At 33.2% G+C, this 20,648-nt stretch overlaps 1 protein-coding gene across 2 annotated transcripts in view; it reads right to left on the reverse strand.

The window, feature by feature from the left end:
- WWC3 (WWC family member 3) overlaps positions 1-20,648 on the reverse strand; it is a 184,519-nt gene that overhangs the window by 84,149 nt on the left and 79,722 nt on the right. Inside the window, exons 1-2 of one of the 2 annotated variants that reach the window (XM_031959009.1) lie at positions 18,215-18,268; positions 10,976-11,179 (exon numbers count right to left, since the gene is read on the reverse strand). In XM_031959009.1, the coding sequence (XP_031814869.1) occupies positions 10,976-11,126 (151 nt within the window). In that variant the 5' untranslated portion in view covers positions 11,127-11,179; positions 18,215-18,268. Of the gene's footprint in view, positions 1-10,975; positions 11,180-18,214; positions 18,269-20,648 lie in introns of those variants that run through there. The other variant, XM_031959008.1, reaches the window with a different exon arrangement.

Raw genomic sequence — 20,648 nt, forward strand, 5'->3', positions numbered from 1 at the left:
CTTAGGTGAAGTAACACAAAGTGGAAAAAAAAAAACAAAACTAAACTAAAGGGGGCAGGTGATTGTAAATGAATATCATTGAAACATTTAAAAATTCATAAAAAAGGGCAGAAGGAAATTTAGAAAGACTCACAATAAATCAAGGCAGTTTTAATACCATCATATTAAATTTAATACACTTTTAAAGTGTACACAATAAAAGTTCTCATTTTCACATAGGATTCCTTTTTTGTAAACTGAAATGTTCATGTTTACTAATGTTTAAGCTGATAATAAAAAAGAAAAACTTAAAAGGCCAAACCAAGAGAATAATACATGCAATAACTGCAACAATGTAATTGAAAACAATGCCAAAGGGCATCTAAATTCAGATTAATTGCTATGAGCAATCTTAGTTTCACAGAAATCTTTTTTTTCCTTCACAGGAGGAAGGTGGGGGCCAATAGCAAATAAGGTTATTTTGTCAGTACGTTTTACTTCACTTTTTCTTTTCCACAAAGTAGAGAAAGTATAGAAGGAAATAATGATGATTTTTTTTTTTTTTAAGTATCAGTAAGAAATAATAAATAAATGGTGAATGTGCTATAATGTACTCAGGTCCTTAGGTTCTATTAAAAGGTATTGTTCACTGTCACTAAACCAGATGTTCACTGACATTTCGTCTGCTATTCCCCACCTCTGTTCCAGTTTCTAATTACAACTTCTAATCTCCACCTCCATTTTACCATCCCTCATCTCTTCCCTTTTCTGACTTTTTCTTGTTTCCTTTTCCTATTAATTCTCTGGGGATTTTTGGTCTTATCAACTTTTACGGTGAATATCTTGGCATTTACATCTATTAGGAATCAATGACAATCTTTCTAATGGGCAAAACAAGCATTACATTGTCTCAGAAACAATCAATCTCAGTGATATTCTTTATTATATTATATATTGTATTACATTTATGTAATTAATATTTATGTAGCACTTTCAAGTTTTGCAAAGCACTTTATGTACATTATCTCATTTAATTCTTCTAATAACACTGTAAGACAAGTGCTTCAAGTTGTCTTATTCCCATTTGATAGAAAACTGAGGCTCAATAAGATTAAATCACACAATTATTAAGTTTTAACACAAAGCATTCAGGTACAGAACTTTCCTGACTCTAAACTCAGCATTATTTCTATTCTCTCAAATTCTTTTTACTTCCATTTCTAGGTTTAAAATTGTTCCTGGAATATAGCTGCTTGGTCTTCAATGACTGAAGCTTTGCCATATGTAAATTATTTTTAAAGGGCCTCATTTTTGTCTAGGGTAGAAATAATGTTCAAATCCATAAAAAAGGAATTAAGTTAGTAATGTAGTGGTTAAATGGCCTCAGTTGAAAGTAAATGCAAAATTAATTAAAATGATTCTTTATTAATGTATTTTTAAAAAATTAATCATACTGGCAATTTAGCAAAATACCTTCCAGCTCAACTTGCTAGCAAAGTGCAGGAGGAAAAAACTAGCGTGGGAATCAGAGACTGGTTTCCAGGTTCAACTCTTGTCATTAACTTAGATGTGTAATCTTAAACAAATAATTTAATTTCTCTGAGTCTAAGATACCTCCTCTGTAAAATGAAGGAGTTATAGGGGCAGGTAGGTGGTATAGTGAACAGAGCACCAGCATTGGAATCAGGAGAACCTGAATCCAAATGTGAATTCAGATAATTAACTGTATGACTCTGGGCAAGTATTTTAGCCCCAATTTCCTCCCCCCCAAAAAGGGGGAGTGCCATAAAAGATAATCACTAAGTCCCTTGCAAACTCTAGAGTTCTATAATTATCTGTTAGTAGCTAATAAAAGTTACTTATCTACTATAGTAGCTAATAAAGGCTAATTTTTATTTTAAATTTTTCTCAGAGAACCACAATCTCCTCAAAACTTAGATGTTCTCAAAACAGTATTGCACAGTCAGCAGCTACAGATCTGAGACCCTTTATTACTCAAACCTTTAGTCCTACCTACAATATCTGTAAAAATTTACTATGGTTGAAATGTCACTGTATATGTATGAAATAAAAATAAATAATATCCTCTATAATACTATTTTAATAGCCTGCAAAGTTCAATATTAAGTTCCAGCTTTGAAAGTTTTCAGGCATAAGAATGAATAACAAATAAATATCTGAATGACCAAAATAATATGGAAATCATCAAAACTATAACCAGCATTGTCTTTTCTTTTTTTGCACTACAGGCCAATGGTGGGAAAAGAGGGTAAATTTACTTGGATACAACTGCCTGACAGGGGAGAAGGGGAGGAGGAGTAAAAGGAAGCATACCTTGGAATATCATGAGGTTTCTAAGGAGCTTAAAAGACCACAAAGTAGCCCCAGGGCAGGCCTTTCTGAATTTCTCTTCCAAGGTCAAAGCTTCAAAGACCCCATCTTAGAGCAAATCATTCCAGCTTATTCTGAATATCCATTTGCAATATACAAAACTGTAATTGACTTTTTGGATCATTCACATTAAAAATGGGGGAAATGATCAAGATGATTAATTTCAATCACAATGCATATAGCTAATATTAACTGAAAAAACTGAAACAAGTATTTCCCCCTTGTCAATAAATTATCTTAATAAATTTCTACAGAAAATAGAAGCATAATGATCCAATTTGGAAAGGTTCAAATTCTTATTTCTGACAGATAGTAGTCATACAACCCTAATCAAGTCTTTTAATCTTTCAATTAATTAATTAATTACTAATTAGTTGATCACTAATATTACAAGTTACAGACAAGTAGCTGATCTGATCTGTTTCAGAGAAGGGAGTTTTCACACTGAAAGTTACACACACACACACACACACACACACATACACACGAAATCAAAGATTTGAACCCAATATAAAGGTGGGGATGAGGAGGACAATATATTTTAGGTTTTAATTCTAGTGGGTAAAAAAATCCATAAAAGTAATCCAAATAAATCAAGAATGTATGTGAACTCTGTTATAAGCTTCCTGAGTAATACTCAGTTTCTCTTTCTTTTCTTTCATTGTTCTTTCCTTCCATCATTTCTTCTTTCCTTCCTTCCTTTATTTCTTCTTCCTTTTTTTTTCTACTCAATTCCATTTCAGAGATAGATATTAAATAAAATATTCCAGGTCCAACATTCTTCAATAAAGGAATTTTTAATGATACTGCAAAGTAGCAGTTGAGCGATGAGAAGATAAATCTCCCTATAGCAGTGGACTTTACATATATTGGCAGATATAGTTGAAATGTTGCTTGCTTTTGCTGAAATACTTTTTTTTCTTTCTTTTTTGTCTTGGTTACAATCAGTATCCCTTACGCTATCAGGTAGAACATACTCTACCTCATCTCTACTTATAAAATTCCAAAGAATTAAAGTCAGCTATCATTTTCTCTTAACTTTATAAATCAGGGAAGTAAAACAGAAAGGTTGGAGTAACTTGAAAGAAAATTTGTAACAACTCAGATGCTGCGACTATCAGTAGGACAACTCTGCTTCCACTGAATTAGGCAAATCCATAGTTTGAATTATTTCCTAGCAGTTTGGTTGGACAGATATTATGAACAACTCACATATATCACATATATCTAGTATGTTGTATTGTACTGTACTGTGTAGTAGAGAGAAGTCGGGCATTTTTTGTTCAGCCAAAAAAATTATTGTGAAAGATAATTTTATAAGAGATCAAATGTGATTCGTGTTTCAAAAAAAGAAAAGAAGGTATTTTGCTCACTGTGGGAAATTAGTGGCAATAATAGAGAGATGTTACACCTTTAGAGAACACTAACCTTAAGAATGATCTCTCCAAGAGATTATCACTTATCAGTGGTTGTGTAGCTGCAGGGATGGCTGATTAAGGGAGGTTGCTTAAGTGAACTAGAGAGCAACCTAGCAAAAGACTAACAAGAACAGACAGGTTCCAAACTAATACTAATTATCAAGCCAATGAGAAGATTCCCACAAAGAAGCACCTGTAAAACAATCAAGAACAAAACTGACAGGGAGTGGAATAAAAGGGAGGAGCTACTAGCAAAGGAACAGTAGTTTAAAGCCCTCAAGATCCAACAATACTATTGGTGGGTAATTTTGCCATGTTTGGTGGGCACACTTCCAAGTTGAGAGTTTTTTTTTTTTTTTTTTTAAGATTAATACAAGTAATTATGTCCCTATAAACAAATAAGCCTCACCAGTCCTTGGAATTGGCACTTGTCAGATAATAAGCTTCAAAAATGCAGTGATACAACCTTTCAACAGGATCCATGTTCACCAGTCTGTCCCAACATGTCCATGTCAATCAGAACAAAAGGCTGGATAAATTTGTCAGTGGCTTTTATCTTAGGTCAGATAGGAGTAAGGAAACTCTTTAAAGAGAACAAGTGGAAGAATCTTTATGGGATGGGCAGGTAGCCTAAGAAAGAATGTTGGCAGGATAGGTGACTGATAATGAAGAGCTTCACCACCACCTCATGATGGAATTTAGGGTGGGTCTAAAGCCCTACTTTCTCACTGAATTGATAAGAAAGTTTCTCTCCCAGACACTTGATGTCTGACCAGCTTGGGTATATCTCTTGGGATTTGGCTGAGATCACAGAAACTTGGATATGAAAAGGATCTTTAAAGGATCCTTTAAAGGATCTTACCTGAAAAACACCCACTTGTTTATTTTATATATATTCACTTAATTACATATTATCTCCCCAAAGAGAGCAAAAGCTTCTTTAGAGCAAGAATTGCTACACTTTTGTTGTTGTTTTTGTATCCCTCTAGCACAATATCTAATTTACAATAGATGCTTAATAAATGTTTCAGATCGGCTATTTAATCAATCTATTTCAACCTCCCTCCAAATTAAGAATCCCTTCTGGAGCCCACCTGACAGGTGGTCACACAGCCTCTGCTCTAATGCCTTGAGTGATGAAAGGTTCTTAAGACAGGATGGAAAAGATAATCTAGGAAGAAAGACAGAAAATTATTGTGAGAGGGTGGAGAAAAATCAGTATTAAGAGAGAGGCAAGCAAAGAGTGTATTTCAAAAGTAGAGAAAATTTCTAAACCAATATAACTATATCATAGTTATGAAACTCCCCTTGCTTCCATTCACCCAGAAGTCCTCTTCCATCTTCCATGGAATACCAAAGATTCAGGTTGCAGCATCTGAAAGGATTATGAAAACATGTGCTTCTTCCATCCTTCTCTCTCCCTAGATGTTGTGCTCTGATCTAGCTGATAATTCATACTAATCTAGCTCCAACAGTCATTCTTGTCTATCAATACTGCCCTTTGTACAGATGTTCCAATTATCCAAACCAATAATGACTGGGCTTCTTAATTCAAAAAGTAGAACTTAAACTAACTTTATGTTGCCATGAACCAAATCACCATGCCAATTATCAACCATATCACCTATACTCTTGGCCTTCTTCCTCTTATTTGTGGGTCCCTGGCCTCTGATTGGCAAACTTTCACCTCTTCTTGACGCAAATCAGGCCACTAGTCTATTTTCTAGATATTTTCAAACCATACTGCTTGCTGCTCATGTACCTTTGCCCTCTCTCTTTCTAACTCTGACTATCTTTTCTATGTTGTCTTCCCCTAACAGAATAGATGTTCCTTGAGAGCAGGGACTGTCTTACTTGCCTATGTTTCCACAGTACTTAGTATAGTGCTTGGTATACAGGAAGTGCTTAATAACTGCATTTTAAAATTCATTCTTCATTCATTTAGTCACTTATTCTAACTTCCCCTCAGTTCTAGCTGTTCATGTGTAAATGGCTAGCTATCCCCATTACAACCTTATCATTTTGAGAGTAAAAGGCACAATGATCTTATGAGAGAGAGCCATCTCCACCCAGAGTACTGTGGGAGCTGAGTATGAATCACAACCTAGTATTTTCACTCTTTTTGTTGTTGTTTGCTTGCTTTTTTTTTTTTTCCTTTCTCATTTTTGTTTGATCTGATTTTTGTTGTGCAGTATTTTTGTGAAAATGTATATAGAAGAAATGCACATGTTTAACATATATTGGATTACTTGCTGTCTAGAGGAGGGGGTGGGGAAGGGAGGGAAAAAATTTGAAACACCAGGTTTTGCAGGGGTGAGTGCTGAAAATTATCCATGCATGTGTTTTGAAAATAAAAAGGTTTAATAAAAAGAGAGAGAGTAAAAGGCACAAGTATATTAGGGAACACAATATCCCTCAGCTCCAAGATACTAGCCCACAAAAAGGCATACTGAAATCATATCATTTTTTAACTCTTTCACTTGTAAGTGATTGTAATAACTATTATTAGGAAAGAGCAATCTTGAAGTTATAAGACTTCTATCCCTAAATGGATAGCACTGACCTCAGAATCAGAGAGACCTGGGTTCCAGTACTACTTCAGAAATATACTAGTTAAAGGACCCTGGCAAGTAGCTTTCTCTGTGACCCTGGACATCTCTCTTAAGACTATAAATATTAGAGCACTTACTGAACTTCATTATATATACTGTATATGTATATATGTATTTTTGTATATATACTGAATCCAGATTTTATTTTGTCTATAATTATTCACCAAGTCCAGGTATCTTACTTTTTCAGTTTCCTGGCTATGATTTAAGTTCTAGGATGCTTATTTCTCCTAATTCAGGTTCTCAATATTTTGCAGAGACTATAATCTCTCTTGCCCAGCATATTCTTCTTTCTTATCTCTGTCTTTCAGAAACAAAAACTCTCTTCAAGATTTACTTTAAGTGCCATCTTTTATACAAGAGATTTTCTGATATTCTCAATGGATAGTATGCCTCCCACAAAGCACTAAATTACTTTTATTTACTTTTAACTTTTTTTTTTTTTTTTTTGGTATTTATTCATCTGTCTATAAGCAAAACATAAGCTTCATGAGGGAAGATAAGTTTTTCCTTTTTTTTTCTTTGTATTACCAGTGCCTAGTAGAGTGCACAACTGAAACATTGGATAAACATTTCTTGGACTGCTTTGTTTTTAATACAAACACATGAAAAGCACTAAGGCTTGCCATTCACACTTAAGGATGCACATCTGTTAGATCTCAAAGAATCTTGTTATACAGTAGTCATATTTAGCCATATCCAGCACACTTCTCATGAAACTGGTTAAATAGCTCAATCTAAACTCCAGTGACAGACAGCAACTTGCCAAGAACTTGGACTAGCTCCTAGATTCCTTTCATAGTATCAATAAGCAAACAGTTCAGGGGGAAAGCACATATGTACTCATATTCCTGCCAATTGTCTCTGGAATGGCTAGCCCTTTAGAATAACAAGACCAAACAATACAACACAACACAATAAACACCTCTTGATCCAGTTCAGAAAGCAACACATAAAAATGGAATTTCTCCCCTAAAAAATTCAGATACTTTAGGTGTCTGAGACATAACCCAACAGTAATGCTGGCAGGGTATTGGAAACACGAATCAGTTTGCTTCCTCTATCAGAAATTACCTGTCATTTCAGAAATACCATTCTGTTCTTTTCTTTGACTAGACAGACAGAATTCTTTGAGGCTTAGAAAGGAATGCATTCAGAACATACAAATTTTTACTTGCATTATGTTCTCACAGTAACCATAAAATCTTTCCCCAAACCCATAAAGCAACTTTGTGGCCCTATTCCTTCTACTGTTTACTAAGGCTATTATGTTCCTTCATATTCCTTCATATTATAGAAAAGGAACTCGAGTGAATTACTATTGCCTAATTTTCTTAACTACTTCAAAACTCCTTACTGATTTGATCATCATCATCATCATCATCATCATCATCATCATCGGTCCCAATCTCCACCCATTTCAACACAATAAACCACCAATCTTGAAACTATGTATAGACATTTGTATGCACATTACTAAATTTAACGCTCTATCTTGCATTAAAAATTGTGCACATCTTTACCTCATCTATAAAATGGGAATGTTAGCCATGTCACAGGATGGATGTGAAGATCAGATGTGACAATGTATGAAAAATACTTTGCAAATCTTAAAAGATTTAAATAAAAGTCAGAGGTGAAAAGACAACTTATTTTAGTAGCTTCAGAATCAGGAAATCTGGGCTTGAATACTACCCCAGACACTGAATAGTTGTGTGATCATGGGCAAGAGATTAAATCTCTCTCAGACTCAGTTTTTACTGCCTTGCTGTCTATAAAACAACTGTCCAATTCATCACTTCCTCTCATTCAGGCCTTCATTATCTTTTCCCTACACCATCAAAATGGCCTCTTAATTGTTCCTGAATACCAGTATTGATAGTTTAGTGGGTTGAACTAAGTGAATGTAGATATTTATGAAGATGATGACCAAATCTTTGGATAGTGACCCTCCAGACAAGAAACTTTGAGACCTAATAGGTGTTTTCCTACTTTCATTCTTTTCTTTCTACTAAATATCATCCACAGAGTTGTCAAATTGATATTTCTAAAGGGTAAACCAGTCATCTGCTCAAAAAGCTTCAGTGGCTCCTCACTGCCTTCAAAATAAAATACAAATTCTTTGGGTTAGTAACAAGCTGGATCTAGTTTTAAGGACAATTAGATATCACAGTCTAGCTACCAGGATTGGACATGCTCTTTTTTCTCACCTCTACCTTGTGGAATACCTGATTTCCTTCCAGCACTACCTCTTGCCATAGACCTGTATGTGTTCAATAAAGATTTATTAAATCAAGCAATTAATCAATACAGAACTCTCCTGTATTCTTTAGTAATTCCTTAACTTTTTTCTTCAATTTAATTAACATTTATGGATCACCTTTTATATGCAAGAAAGACACAGTCATCTTCTTGTCCAATGTTTTCATTTGTTGCTACAAAAGCATTTTTGTCAAAGTGATCTTGGTAGCATTTGAAAGGAACTGATCAAACTGGACTTTGTCATATATAATGAAATGTATTCACTGAGTCTTAATAGCAGACTCTGTAAAAGCTTCAGTAGAATTTCAACTATAAGATCTTGGATGCATGGAAATGAACAAAATTTCCACTAAGTATAAGTTTGAAACACTGTCCCCTTTGTCTTCCAAATTCAATGAAGACAAAATAATCTGTTTCCTATAACCTAGCCAATTTAGCTGACCCAAAATAATGCCTTTTATTAACTAATCCATGAAGAATAGGAAGATATATACCCTACTTCAAGGGAACAAACCTTAATGTTCTAAGCATCCTCCATTCTCCCAAGGAAGAATAATGCTTCATGAAATAAGTTGCAGACATATAATTTCCTTACAGTGGGGAAAACTGGAGCTATGGATTTCACCCTAGTATGTATGACAAACTCAGCCCAAAAACAGCAACATAGTATACCAAATGAAACTAGTAATCTGGTCATCTAAATAGTATTCTAATCTAAATATTGTAGGATAAAACTAGGTCAAACTTTCTAAAATATAAGTTGCAGTAATAACCAAAGAGGCAATATGGTATATTAGCTGGATTGCCAAGCTTGGATTCATGAAGATATGGCTTTATACTTCATTCCTGACATTTACTAGCTTTATGATTCTAGGTAATTTACTAAATTTCTGTGTGACTTAGGCAGTTGCCTAAAATTTTTCTCTTGCATCACAGATGGGTTGCAATCTGCCATACTGAGAATTCCCCTAATGCTAAAATTATTGATTTGGATATAATAGTGTTTTACCTGGCGAACTGGTAACTACCACCATGGGTCTCTGTTTCTCTTTTTTAGTAAAATAAAACATCCCAAATATGAGCTCCACACATAAGTGGTGCTATAAACAGGGCACTGGAATAAAGGCTTAAGTAAAATCCTACCTCAAACACTTACTGTCTATGTGAACTCCCTGAGCAAATCTCTTAAAATACCTAACTCTTCAAAATGTTGTGAAGATAAAATGAGATAGTATCTGTAAAGTGCTTTGCAAAACATAAAGTGCTATAAAAATGCTACTACTATTATTATTTCAAAGGCTTAGCCATCAGGACAATCCTAATCTTGTTACCATTGGTAGAATGAAATGTTCAATAAAGTCTCTCAAAGATATATATAAAGTAAAATGACTACATATTCTGTTGGAGGATTACTTTATTGAAAATGGCTTAAAGTCCTATGGATTTCATTGACCAAGTCCAAAATGCTTGTATTGAAAAGTAGCATAATCAAATTCCTGGTCACAGTTACTATCTGAAAGTCTGCTAAATAAGCAATAAGACATACTAATCTTAAGGTCTCTGAAAAAACTAGAACATCCTGTTTAAAAATTTTAGGATATATGATTTCTTTGTCAGAGAAAGAAAAAGATCTCCACATATTTCTTACTGTACTCTTCTTCAGATGACTATTAGAAGCAATGTGGCATGGTACACAAAGTACTAAACGTGGAGAAAAGATTCACATTTAAGACCCTACTTCCGATACTAATTCACTATGTGTTCATAGGCAAATCACTGAGTTTCAATTTTCTCATCTGTAGAGTACCTACCTCAAAGGGTTAAGAGCATCTGATGACAAATATATGTTAACCACTTTGCAAGCTCTAAAGGATTATATAAATGTCATTTTTTGTTATTATTGCCATATTCCCCCAAACACTTCTATCTTAGGTATTGAAAGAAGATGCTTTGCACATCAACCTCCAAGATTAAAGAACTCTCTCCTCCCCTCCCAAAAGGGGGTGGGGGGTAGTCCCATAAAATTACATAACTAAACAGAAACTTAACTATGATGTCTTCACTTTTGAATACATAGAGCCCAGCTACCCTAGACAGGTTATCATCAAGACCAATTATAAAGCAGTTTGGATCTAATGTATAATAAGTGAAAAAACCATTCTGCTGCCTTTCAGAAATGAAATAAAAATTCTCCAGATTACCTAGTTCAAGTGGAACCTAAGTTCTTTAGTTTGGAATTCTCTTGGCGACAATTTTTTAGAGAGATAACCTTTAGAGAAAGGTGTTTCCCTCAGAGGAAACATGTAAACTCACAGCTTGCATAAGAGCGACTGTCATCTTCACACATCTTGTGCAGCTGCTGGTATTCTTCTTGTGCTAGTTCAAAACGTTGCTGCTTAATTTGGTATATTTCTTTTTTGGCATTGAGGGCCTCCTGGGCTACAATTAGATATTCTTTTAACATCCGCTCCTGCTCCCTCCTCCATTGTTCTCTTGGATCCTCAATCTGGGTTAGTTCTGAAAGAGAAAGGACAAATAGTAAGACTTTTCTGGATGATAATAAAGATGTAGTTAAACAAGTACTAATATGGAAATAAAATTTTACTATTACACAAAATAATCCAAATGTTTAGATACTCCACATAGGGAATCTAAAGCCTGGATTATTTTTCTGTTATGTAACTTTAGATAAGAATGCTATGATTGGGCAATATTACCAATTTAAATTTCATATGAAAACATATAAAATTCATGCAGTCTATAAAAAAAGCTCATTATGAGGATGAGAGGTCAAATAAATAAATCATTTTAAAAGTCTTCCTATTTCATTCAATTACTTTTCTCATATATTATCTTATCATTGATATCTCTTCCTTGAGTACCTACAGATGATGATCCTTCCCAAAATTTTTGAGAAGACACTCAGTGTTATCAATAAAAGCTTATATTTTAATGAACTAACCAACAAACACCCACTATTAATTTTTACAATTCGTACCTTTTCCTTCTTTCATAGTCAGATAAATAGATCTTTTGTAGTTAGATTTTGTCACTTATTAATATCAGATCATATTCTAACACTCCCACCATTCAATGAGAAAAGATTTAAGGAAGGAGCACAAAGTAAGATTTCCATTCTTATTGCCAGAGTCCTAGGTCATGCTATGTTACTTCAGTAGTCTTCCTGACTCCAGGTTCTTCCTGTCCTAATCCACCCTATATTCCATAGCCAGAGTAAACTTCTTAAAGCACTATTCAAATAAGATTACTTCCCAGTTGAAAAAAAAATTTAATAGCTCCCTATTGCCTAGGACACAAAGTCAAAACTCTTAAAGCTAGCAATTTTAAATTGTTCATGATAGAGCACTAACTTACCAAACAAGCTTTATTTTTTCACTATTGCCGAATAGGAAGTTGATGCTCTTGCCAAAATAGATTGCTTTGATATTCCTTAAATAAGCACTATATTTCTCCAAATCTGTACCCTTACTGAAATAATTCTCTCTTCCTGGAATGTCTTTTCCTCACTGTTCTTACCTCTCAAAATATTACTCATTCTACTCAAATGTCACTATCTCAAAGATGTCTTCTTTGACACCATATTATACAATAATTGTTCCTTTTTCTGACTAATCACCATTCCAAATAATTGATGAAGCATGCTTCCCAGATCTTGAGTAAAGACGAAATGAAGGTACAAAATGAGATATACTTTTGAATAAAGCCAAAGTGGAAAACTGTTTTGTTAAATTAAGGAGAAAGAAACCATTCACTTTTAAAATTCCTGAAAGAACAAGGGAAAGCCCATCACAGTCAAAATACAATCAAGATTTTGGGAAGTTTGGTTTCAGAAGATTCAAAAAAAAAAAAAAAAAAAAAAAAAAGGATAGCATAGGAAAAAACTCTGTCAAGGAAATTAGCCCAAAGGGATAAAAAAATTTTCAAAAATTCAACTGTGAGCACAGAAACAAATCTTAAAAAAAAAAAAAAAAAAAAAAAGGGAACAACATAGATGCTCAGGGAAAGAATCAGAGTCAAGTTAGGCTTTTAAAAGACATATAAAAAAAAAAGATAATGAAGAGAATGTATGCATATGAGAAGAGTTCTACGTTTCAGAGGCTTTATAGTAAATCTCTCTATCTCAGCACAGGTGTGATGGTCTGGAAATATGGAATAAGACATACACAGTCAGATACAGATACATGACTATTGCTCTTTTTTCTTATTAACAGAAGAGAATTCAGTGAGAAATTACAGACATGTTAAAAAAAAATAACAAAACTAAAAACAAAACAAAACAAAAACAAAAACAAAAAAAAAAAAAAAAAACAGAAAAAAAGGAATCAAAAGCCCTAAAATTCAGCATGAACTGAGACTGATGTAGAAAGCTAACAACAAAATAAAACAACAACAAAAAAAAAAGCTATCCTGGAGGAGCAAAGAATTAAAGAAGGAAATGGATCATTGCTTTGGGATAGATAGGTATAAAGCAGAACTACTCAGATGTTATTTTGCTTCTTTTAGCTGTCAGTTTTTGAACTTAGGAGGATGGGGGTTCAAGGGCTGGTTAAGGAGGAGTTGATATCCAAGAAAAGCAAGGAAGTAATAAAGTAGCGCATATTTTTCCTTAAGAGTTAAATTTATGGGGCAGCTAGGTGGTACAGTGGATAGAGCACCAGCCTTGAAGTCAGGAAAACCTGAGTTCAAATCTGGTCTCAGACACTTAACACTTCCTAGCGCTGTGACCCTGGGCAGTTGCTTAACCCCAATTGCCTCAGCAAAAAAAAAAAAATGTTAAATTTACCAGGTCCTACCAAACAGCTTCCTAAAGTACTCATAGAATTATTATGCTCCAGGTCAAGAGAACAACAAGACAACAAACTAGACATTTTCCTCATTCTTTAAAAAACAAAACAAAACAGACAAACAAACAAACAAAAAATCAAAGAAAAATTGTTCAACAAATGAGGAGCAATTAAAGTTGCAGTTACAGGACAAAAAAGAGAAAGGTGTGACAAGTTAAAAAATTTTAAGAATAACAGAAAGCATCAATTCTTATAGGCTTACTTAGCACCCTTTCCACCATCATCGACAATGGAAGGAGAAACAAAATGCTAAAAAAGGTTTGTTCCTTGAGACAAATTGGGATTCCCTACATCAGAAGAGATTTTGCCAGCATACTTCACTCCCTACAAGCCCTCATCTTGATGCAGAGTGATAGATATTAATTCTGCCTATGCACAAGGGGGAAGGAAGAAGAAAAAATATTACCTTCTGCCTTGAATGGTCCCCTAACACTTAGTCTGCAACATTTTCTCCTATCTTTCCCCAAAAAGTACCAGATCCTGATTCAGAATAACTAGAGAAGGGAAGGGAATTAAAATCCAGCTAGCTCCAAACCTGACTGTTATGAAGCTACTTAATGTAGAAAACTAAGGTTGGTGAATCCTAAATCTTCCATAGTAGAAGGAGGCTGGTGCAGCTTTGCAGCACAGATTTGGGACTATTACCCACAGCACAAGAATAGCTAAATTGGTAATGGGTAAATAAAAGGAAAATAGGCTGAAACACCTAAGATTTTAAAAGGTTAAAAACTCAAAAACCCACCCTAAACATAAATCACTAGAATGGATTCCAAAGAGCATCTGGAAATAAAATATAGATAATAAATCCTCAAAACATTATATATTAAAATACAAAGGAAAGTAAATCAATGCTTGATAAAACACAGAATCCTGTGGAACATCAAGATGGTATTATGAACCCAAAATATATTCCACAATGGTTCGGGAATGGAAATAAAATGCACAACACAAAGAAATTAGGAATGAAAATGCATATACTTATTGGAAGTAAAAGCTTCAATATAGTAATAAAAACTCAATTATCAGAAAAAGATTGAATCCATTGTTGGGTTTCTCCAAAAAACAAATTAAAAAAAAAAAAAAAAAGGTTAACCATATTGTAATACAAAAATACTGAAGCAAGGGAAAATCTAGCATAATAGAAGGAAAAGGCAATAATATTAAAGAACATGTGTTCTATTTCCAAACCAAATCTTGAGCACAGAATACAGAGAAAATTTAAGCATTAAAGGTCTTTTAGAAGAATTTTTAAAGAAACAACCCAAATAAGGTAATAACAGAACCTAATATAAGAAAATTGTCTAAAACTTTAAACTACAAAAAACACAGAAACAACCGAAAGAAACCATAGGTTTGTCTTCTGGACAAACAACAAAACCCCCAACACCCTATGCTTCAAACTCCAAGACACTACGGTTAAATTATCCAATGACAAATTATCCAATTAATACTACAAATGACTAAGAGAAAAAAACTCCAAATGTAAAGAAATGATATTTTAAAAATACAATATCCACTAGAAACCACACCCAAAAAAAGGAATGAAATAATAGTTTTGAAAAGAAGCTAGATCTTTACTCCCTGCAAATCTGAGCCTAATCATCAGTGCAAAAAATGTAGATGTATAACAAAAGTAGTCTTTGAGATGTTTTTGGGGAAAAAAAATAAAGCTAAAGAGATGTGAGCAAAATATTCATTAAGCTGTTATGCCAAATAGCAGAAACATAAGACAAATAAGTATAATTACAAAGTATAGACTATGTCAAGAGTAAATGTTTCTAGATGTTTTAAAGTCTTTATTTTAACAGAAAAAGAAAAAAGAATCATTTACTACGGGGGTGGGAAGAAGTAGTACTGAGAGATGTGTACTACTGTAGTGAAAGGGCATTTAGTTATGGTGAGAACTGGGAATCTCATGAATGTTTAACTAGGAGAGGAAAAGAGAATTGGTATAATGACAAACTACCTTTTCTATCATAGATTTGGACCTACATGGACAATAACATTCCATAAAAAAAAAAAAAAAAGAATATTTACTGTAACAATATATTATTAATCTATAATAAATGATGAGCAGGGTGATTTCAGAAAAGCTTGATGTTGAACTGATGTTGAGTGAAGCAATTGTACACTGTTAACAAGATTATGTGATGATTAACTGTGATGGACTTGGCTCTTCTCAACAATGCAGTGATTCAAGGCAATTCCAAAAGACTTGTAATTGAAAATGCCATCCACATCCAAAGAGAGTATTATGTGGATCACCTTTTTTGTTGTTGTTGTTTCTTTGTTTTTTGTGGCTTTTTTCCTTTTAGTCTGATTTTTTTTTTTTTTTTGCACATGACAAATATGAAAATATGTTTAAAAGCACTGAACATATTTAACCTATATCAGATTATTTGCTGTCTTGAGGAGGGAGGAGGTAAGAGAGGGGAAAAAAACCCAGAACACAAAGTCTTACAAAATAAATGTTATTATGGCCAAAGAGCTATCAAACTGTGTGTACTCTTTGATCCATCAGTGTCTCTACTGGATCTGTATCCCAAAGAGATCATAAAAAAGGGAAAAGGATTCACATATGCAAAAATGCTTGTTGCAGCCCTTTTTGTAGTGTGGATGCCCATCAGTTGGGGAATGGCTAAATAAGTTATGGTATATGAATGTAATGGAATATATTAGTGTTCTATAAGAAATGATTTAGCAGGATGATTTCAGAAAAGTCTGGACAGATTTACATGAGCTGATGCTAAGTGAAGCAAGTAAAACCAAGAGAACATTTTACAGAGCAACAAGAAGATTATATGATGATCAATCATGATGGATTTGGCTCTTTCAATATTGAGGTGATTAAGGCCAATTCCAATAAATCTGTGATAGAGAGCCATCTGCATCCAAAGAGAGAACTGGGAGGCTGAATGTGGATCATGACATAGTATTTTCAACTTTTCTATTGTTGTTTGCTTTTTTTCCTTTTTGATCTTATTTTTCTTATGCAGCATGATAAATGTGGAAATATGTATAGAAGAAATGTACATGTTTAACATATTTTGGATTACTTGCTATCTAGGGGAGGGAGGAAATTTGGAACCCAAGTTTTGCAAGGGCGAATGTTGAAAACTATCTTTACATATATTTAGGAAAATAAAATGCTATTGAGAAAAAGACTATTCAAGAAAGGTAACTTTCAGTTAGAGGGTAGGGAAGAGATGTGTGAACTCACATGGGTTCTGAGGGATAAAATGGCATAGAAAATGGGAGAAAAATAAGGGGAAAAATAAGGGATAGAGTGAGACAATAATTTGTTACATAAGGCAAATTGTTGTTCAGTCACATCCGACTCTTCCAATCAACCTATTTGGTTTTTTGTTTTGTTTTGGCAGAGATACTGAAATGGTTTGCCATTTCTTTCTCCAGTTCATTTTACAATTGAGTTAAAATGACTTGCCCAAGGCCATATATTAGTAAGTATCTGAGGCCAGATACAAAGTAAAAAAAGATGCGTCTTTCTACTCCAGGCTTGGCACCCTAGCCACTGTGTCATCTAGCTGCCCAGGATAATTTCTATCATACTGTACTGCTTCTATCAGTATGACTTCTCTTTTAAATAAACATTTCTGAGAATGAAGTGCAAAGGAAAAAAGTGGCAAGAAAGAAAATAATAAATTTGACATTTGACAAATGGAACAGGAGAAAGAACTTGTGAGGAAAAAGTTACATTAAAATAGTTTAATTAAAATTAATTGTAGGGACAAAGTATTGACTCAAAAGAGGAAGAAAATTAAAACAAAATTTTTTTTAAAAAAACTACATCAAGGAAACAAAAAATAAATCAACACTTTCAATGTCAATAAACTAAGCAATCCAATAAAACCAAAGAATTGGAAAGCTGGGCGGAAAAGTATGCATTTACACTACTGCTTGCAAGAAATATCTTGCATACAAGGATAGACTCAAAATAAGAGGTTGAAACAAAACTAACTATATCAGGAAAATTTTTGGACATGTTATCAAGCACAGAAAAAATCAAAATAATAAACAAGGAAAATACATTCAAAGGAATCGTATACAATGAGCCAATATTAAACATATATATGCATCAAAAGGATTAGTACCTGAATTCATAAAGGAAAAATTAACTAACTGAAAAAAAAACATAATAATACAATGAGAGTGGGGGAAAGAGGAATAAGCATTTATTTATGTGGCATTTATTAATTGCCAGACTCTGGGATAAGCCCTCGTTACATAAACTATGTCATTTGATCCTCACAACAACCCTTTCAGGTAGATACTATCATTACTCCCAATTTATAACAGATGGGGAAAATACAGAAAACAAACTATTAAAGAATATGGAGCTAAAAAGATTCATAGCACTTTCTGAATGGAAATATTAAAGAATATAGTCTTTTTTTTTTTTCTCATCACATAGCACTTTTACAAAAATAGACCACATATTGGGGCAAAGAGAAATAGAAATTAAAATTTTAAAAGAAGAATTAGTAAGCACATTCTTTACAGAACATAACACAAAAATAGTAATCAGTTCCAGGGGCACAAGCAAAGACACAGACCTAAATGCAGACTTAATAATGAAATTCTAAAACCTCTAAAAGGACCAAAAGAATAAATCACAAGAAATAATTTGTGAGCATATGAAACAAAATGAGATGACAAGACAACATACCAAAATTTCTGGGATGCAGATAAAGCAGTCCTCAGATGAAAAATTATATCCCTAAAAACATATATTAAGAAAATAGAAAAAGAGAGGATTAATGAACTGAATACGCATTTGAAAATTTTAGAAAGACAATAAATAAACCCAAAATAAGCACAAAAGAAGAAATCTTGAAAATTAGAGGAAAATGGATAAATTAAAACCCAAATAAAAACTATAGGATTGATAAATAAAGCTAAAAGATGACCAATAAAATTAATTAACTTTTAGCCAAACTGATTAAAAAGGAACATCAAATTAAACCCCCCCCCCCCCAAAATTAACTGAGTATAATTAGAACCAGAAGAAATAAAAAGCATGGTCAGTACCTACTAAATATAATTATATACAAAGAAGCAGAATTTAAAAGAAATAGTGAATTATCCACAAAAATATAAAACACTCAAATTAATAGGACACAAAAGAAAGATTTTAAGCAATGAATCTCAAAAAAAGCAAATTAAACTAACTGTAAAGGAAGAGCTACCAAATATCCCCATGAACTTATAGGAGAATTTCATCAAATTACTAGAGAATAAGTAATGCCTATACTAAACAAATTATTCACTAAAATGGAGGAAGAAAGCCCTGTACAAAACTTGGTTTTTGTGTGTGTGACAAATACAGTCATAGGGAGGATTAGGCAAAGAAATAAAAACTATAGATTAATTCACTCATTTATTAAAATAATGGACAAACATTAAAAGCTGTTCCAATAAATACAGGTGCAAAGTAAGGATGTCTCGTTTTTCTGCTATTTGATATAGTTCTTCAAGAGTTAACAAAAGAATAAGACAACAGAAATGAAAAGCATAAAGACAAAGGAGAGATAAAAACAATAATGCTTGGTGATGCTATAATTATTTACTTAGAAAATCCCAAGGAATCATCAAAGTAACTGGTTAAAACTATTCAGAGGTTCCCTAAAGCTATCACCTGTAAACTTACATCAGCAATCAACAACATTCCTATATAGCAACATTAAAATCCAGGGGACAACAATTTTAAAAGTAGTGCTATTCAAAACAACTACAAATTTCATTAATATTTAGGAATTAATCTAACAACGCACATTCAATACATGATAAAATTACAAAAAAATAAACAAAGAATGATTTAAATAACTGGAAAGATATTATTCACTGTTCATGGCTGGGTTAGACCAATATGATACTAAACAGATATTTTGACAAAGCTAGACAAAACTCAAATTTTTTCAGTTAGAGGAACAAATTAAAATGAAGGAATGAAAGGAAAATAGCACTACAAGGGCTCAAACTATATTATAAGCTATCAAATCCACTTTCTACTGGTTAAAATACAAAAGCAGACTAATGGGGAAAGATGAGATAAGAAAAACTAAAATAACGAACACAATAACACAGAGTTCGAGATATACAAAGATAGAAATTACTTAAGGTGGGGGAAAAAATCTATTTTACAAGAATTGCTGGAAAATTGGAAAGTAGTTTGCAGGAATTAGGATTAGACTAAAATTGACATTTTATTCAAAACTGTTATCACTGGAGTGACAAAGACCATACCATTAGAAAATTAAAAGAAAAATGCAACTGTATATTTTTCATAGTTATGGCTAGAGGGCAAATTCTTAACCAAACAAATGATAGAAGCAATTACAAAAGATAAAAGCAATAACTTCAATTGCATTAATTTGAAAAGCTTTTAAATGAAGAAAATTAATGCTACAAAGATAAGAAATAAAGCAGTGAAGTTGTGTGTGGGGAAATCTTTTTATAAAATATCTCTGATAAAGGTATGATGTTTAGAATATATAGACAACTCATATGAAAAGGTACTCCAAATCATTATTGATCACAGAAATGCAAATTAAGACAAATCTGAGATACCACTACACTCAGATTGGCTAAAATGACAGAAAAAGATAATGACAAATATTGGAGGGAATGTGGAAAAACTGGGACACTGATACATTGTTGGTAGGATTGTGAATGAATCCAACCATTCTGGAGAGCAATCTGGAATTATGCTCAAAAAGTTATCAAACTGTGCATACCCTTTGATCCAGCAGTGTTACTACTGGGCTTATATCCCAAAGAGATCTTAAAGAAGGAAAAGGGACACATATGTGCAAAAATATTTGTGGCAGCTCTTTTTGTAGTGGCTAGAAACTGGAATCTGAGTAGATGCCCATCAATTGGAGAATGGCTGAATAAATTGTGGTATATGAATGTTAAGGAATGCTATTGTTCTGTAAGAAATGACCAGCAGGATGATTTCAGAAAGGCCTGGAAAGACTTACATGAACTGATGCTAAGTGAAATGAGCAGAATCAGGAGATCATTATATACTTCAACAACAATACTATATGATGATCAGTTCTGATAATGTGGCTCTCTTCAACTATGAGATGATTCAAACC

This window comes from Sarcophilus harrisii, chromosome 3 (genome assembly GCF_902635505.1).
Source record: "Sarcophilus harrisii chromosome 3, mSarHar1.11, whole genome shotgun sequence".
Taxonomy (NCBI): Eukaryota; Metazoa; Chordata; class Mammalia; order Dasyuromorphia; family Dasyuridae; genus Sarcophilus; species Sarcophilus harrisii.